General features: G+C 72.6%; 1 protein-coding gene across 1 annotated transcript in view; it reads left to right on the top strand.

Moving 5' to 3' along the window:
• Positions 1-2,358, top strand: part of CHLNCDRAFT_25512 (hypothetical protein) — a gene marked incomplete at both ends in the record, with an annotated part of 8,271 nt that extends 5,913 nt beyond the window's left edge. Inside the window, 6 exons of the mRNA XM_005845765.1 lie at positions 262-420; positions 656-759; positions 1,054-1,163; positions 1,408-1,540; positions 1,884-1,953; positions 2,116-2,358. Coding sequence (XP_005845827.1) covers positions 262-420; positions 656-759; positions 1,054-1,163; positions 1,408-1,540; positions 1,884-1,953; positions 2,116-2,358 — 819 coding nt within the window. The remainder of the gene's footprint in view (positions 1-261; positions 421-655; positions 760-1,053; positions 1,164-1,407; positions 1,541-1,883; positions 1,954-2,115) is intronic.
• Positions 2,359-3,496: the final 1,138 nt, after the last annotated feature.

Below are 3,496 nucleotides of genomic sequence, written 5' to 3'. Positions count from 1 at the left end.
CGATCGGGCTGGAGGGGCGCCGGCCGACCGGCAGCCGCTGTGTGCCCGTGCGCCGCACGCCTGCTCCTGCGGCACGCGCATGTGTTGCCAGCACATGCAGGGCACGCAGGGCCACCCCTGGAACGTGTGTAGCTGTTGGAACAGTTGGAATGCTCCCCAGACGATGGCACGCAGCCGGGCCGCCAGCCCCCCGCCGCTCTCCGCCTCGCCTGCACAAACGCATGCACACGCGCCTGCTACGTCCCATTTATTGTTTTGCAGGACTTTGTGGTGGCTGAGCACGCCCACCTGCTGGGATCCTCCTCCCTGCCCATGATCCGGGAGCTGTTTGCGGCGGACGCCGCCGCCGCCGCCGCGGGCGGCGCCGCCGCCGACTCAATCGCCGCCTCGGCCGGCAGCGAGCTGCCCAGCCCCAAGAGGGTGGACCCCAAGGCGAGGCTGGGCGGTGCCGCCGGGATAGGCGGTACTGGGGACGCCGCCCTCGCGGCGCGGTTCGGCGGCGGCTGTGGAGGGCTGGGCTGGCCGCTGCGGGGCCGGCGCGTGGCTCCGAGCGACGCTGCCTCCTTCCGCCTGGCATCCCGCTTGCCCTGCCAGCACCGCCCGCCTGCCTGGCTGCCAATGCCCGCCGCCCGCCGCGCCCCTGCCCTGGCTGCAGGGCCGCCGCTCCGCCTTCATGCTGTCAAGCGTGGGAGCCCGCTTCCGAAAGCAGCTGGCCGGGCTGATGGGCACCCTGGGGCGCTGCCAGCCGCACTACATCCGGTGCGCGAGGAAGAAACAGCCGCCAGCCCGCCGCCGCCGCGCCCGCGCCGTTGCCATGCCTGCGCTTGCGCCTGCGCTTGCCGCCGTCGCCGCCGGCACACGCTCAGCGTGCCCCGCGGCACCGAGCCGCCACCCCTTGCTGCCCGTCGCCCGCCGCCCTCCCGCCTGCCGGCGCGGTTTACTTGGTGGTGGTTTCTGGCCCGTCTCTCCTCCTGATTACCTCCTGGGCCAGGCCCGACATGCCGCCCTTTTCCACCCGCCCTGCTATTCTCCCCACCCGCGCCCACCCTGCAGCTGCGTCAAGCCCAACGCCGAGAGCCGCCCCGGCAGCCTGGCGCCCGAGTACGTGTTGGAGCAGCTGCGGGCGGGAGGGGTGCTGGAGGCTGTTCGCATCGCGTGCGCGGGTGCGTGGGCAGGGGGTGAACTGAAGTTTAGGGTTTTGGAGGCCGTGCGCAGCGCGTGTGTGTGGCACCGGTACCAGCAGCCCGCCTCCAGCTTGCAGCCAGCTGTCCTGCTGGATACATGGGCGAGCAGCTGGCCGGCCTCTTCCCCCTCCTGCCGTTTTGGGGTTTTGCCCACGCAGCGCTGGCGACCCGCCTGTGCCCATCAGCCCTGCGCCGCCCCTGCCCGCTCGACGCCCCCCCGCAGGCTTCCCCACCCGCAAGCCCTTCCTGCCCTTTGCCCAGCGCTACGCCCTGCTGCTGCCGGAGGCCGCGGCTGGCGCCAAGGGCGGCGGTGGCGCGCTGTCCCTGCCTCTCACCCCCTCTGGCTTCATCGACTGGTTTGCTCTCACCGAGGAGCAGGTGCGTCTCATTTTTTGCATTTCAGTTTACGTGTGGGTGCAGTGTGTGAGTTGCTTGCCCCCGCCCAGCCCAGCCCAGCCCCGCCCTGCCCCGCCCTGGCCCGCCCTGCTTGTCAGCGATGCGTGCCTCCCGGCCTCCGGTCCGTCCCTGTGGCCTGTCTGTGTATTTCTCACTCCTGCGGCGGCTGATCTATTCACGCTTTCCTCCCCAACCTGACTCCCCCCCACCCCACCCCATCACCACCACCACACCACCACACCCGCTCCCACACCTGCACCAACGACAGGTGGCCGACATCTCCCGCCGCGTGCTGTTTGCCAGCCAGCTGGACGGCTGGCAGCTGGGCAGGAGCCGGGTGTTCCTGCGTGCGGGCCAGCTGGCACAGCTGGAGGTGAGGGAGGGGCGGGGGGAGGGGAAACCCACGTTTGGCGTATAACCAAACACATGTGTATGTGTAGTGGTGAAGCATTGTGTGTGTGTATGTGTGGTGTGTGTGTGCACGCGCGCACGCTTAGCGGCGAGCCTTACTGTCTGCCCGCCTGCCCGCCTGCAGGGCGCGCGCGGCCGCCGCCTGAGCGCCGCCGCCGTCAAGGTCCAGTCGGCGTGGCGGGGCATGGAGGCGCGGCGCCAGCTGCGCGCCGCGCGGGCGGCGGCGGTCGCCATCCAGGCCGCGTGGCGGGGGCGCGCAGGACGGGCGGCTGCGCGGCAGCTGCGCCAGGACCGCGCCGCGGTACGGCTGCAGGCCGCCTGGCGCATGCACCGCCAGCGCTCCGCGTACCAATTACAGCGGCGGTGAGGCCGCGCGCCCGCCTGCCTGCCTACCTGCGGGCTTGCTGGGGCTGGGGCTGTGTGTTCAGTCGCAGAGGACGCAAGTCGCCGCATGAGGCCGCTTCGGCAGAGCTGGCTGCCGCGCCGCGCGCGTCCCTGCAGCCACCCGCTCGCCGGCCGTTTCTTTATCCTGCCTGGTCGTTTTTGGCTGCCCTGATCCTCCCGCTGCTCCCCGCCTGCCCCCTGCAGCACCCGCGCCGCCACCACCATCCAATCCTACGCCCGCATGCGGCAGCTGCGCCGCCGCTTCCTCAGGCACGCATGTGGGGTTTGTGCGCTTGGAGGCTGCGTGCCCGTGCCTGCCGGCCTCCCAGCGCCCGCCCGCCGTGCCACTGCGCTGCTGGGAAGCTGGCAGGCCCCGCCTTCCTCGTGTGTCGGCTTTTTCCCACAGGCCCCGCCTCGCAGCCATGGCACTGCTGCCACGCCCTGCACCCGCTCAACCGTGACCCCACGCCTGCCCGCAGGCCCGCCCACCCTCCACCCTTCACCTTCCACCCCGCTCCCTTTGCCGCCGCCGCAGGGACACGGAGCTGGGCAAGAAGCAGGCGGCTCGCGCGGCGGACGAGGCGGCTCGGGCGGCGGCCGCCACCGCCATCCAGGCTGCGGTGCGGCGCCTGCTGGCCCAGAAAAAGGTGACGGGTGGTGGTGGGTGGGGGGGTGAGGTGCCTTTGCCTGGCTCGGGGGCAGGTGCGAGTGTGGTGGCCTGCCGCCGCCTGCCTGCTGGATCAGAGGCAGGGAAGAGGGGGTGCCTCCCCGCTCCCGAACCTCCCTCGCTGCGCGCATCTCCCCACCTCCCCACCTCCCCACCCCTTTTGGCACACACATACACACCATCGCACCCGCCCTACCGACACTCCCGCCGCCACCCCTGCGCCGCGCCCGCAGGCCGAGCAGCTGCGGCGGGCGGCGGCCAGGCTGCGGGAGCTCTCCTCGCAGCGCGACGCTCTGCTGGAAGACAAGGAGGCACTGGCGGCGGCGCTGGCGGCCGCCACGGCTCGGGCGGAGCGGGCCGAGGGCGAGGTGGCCTCTCTGCAGGCAGGCCGGGGCGGGGCTGCTGGGCGGGGCTGGGCGGCCGGCGGGGGGTGCCGGCAGGCCTGCTGGGCTGG

This window comes from Chlorella variabilis (genome assembly GCF_000147415.1).
Source record: "Chlorella variabilis unplaced genomic scaffold CHLNCscaffold_16, whole genome shotgun sequence".
In the NCBI taxonomy this organism is placed as follows: Eukaryota; Viridiplantae; Chlorophyta; class Trebouxiophyceae; order Chlorellales; family Chlorellaceae; genus Chlorella; species Chlorella variabilis.
This window is presented reverse-complemented; position numbering and strand designations above follow the sequence as displayed.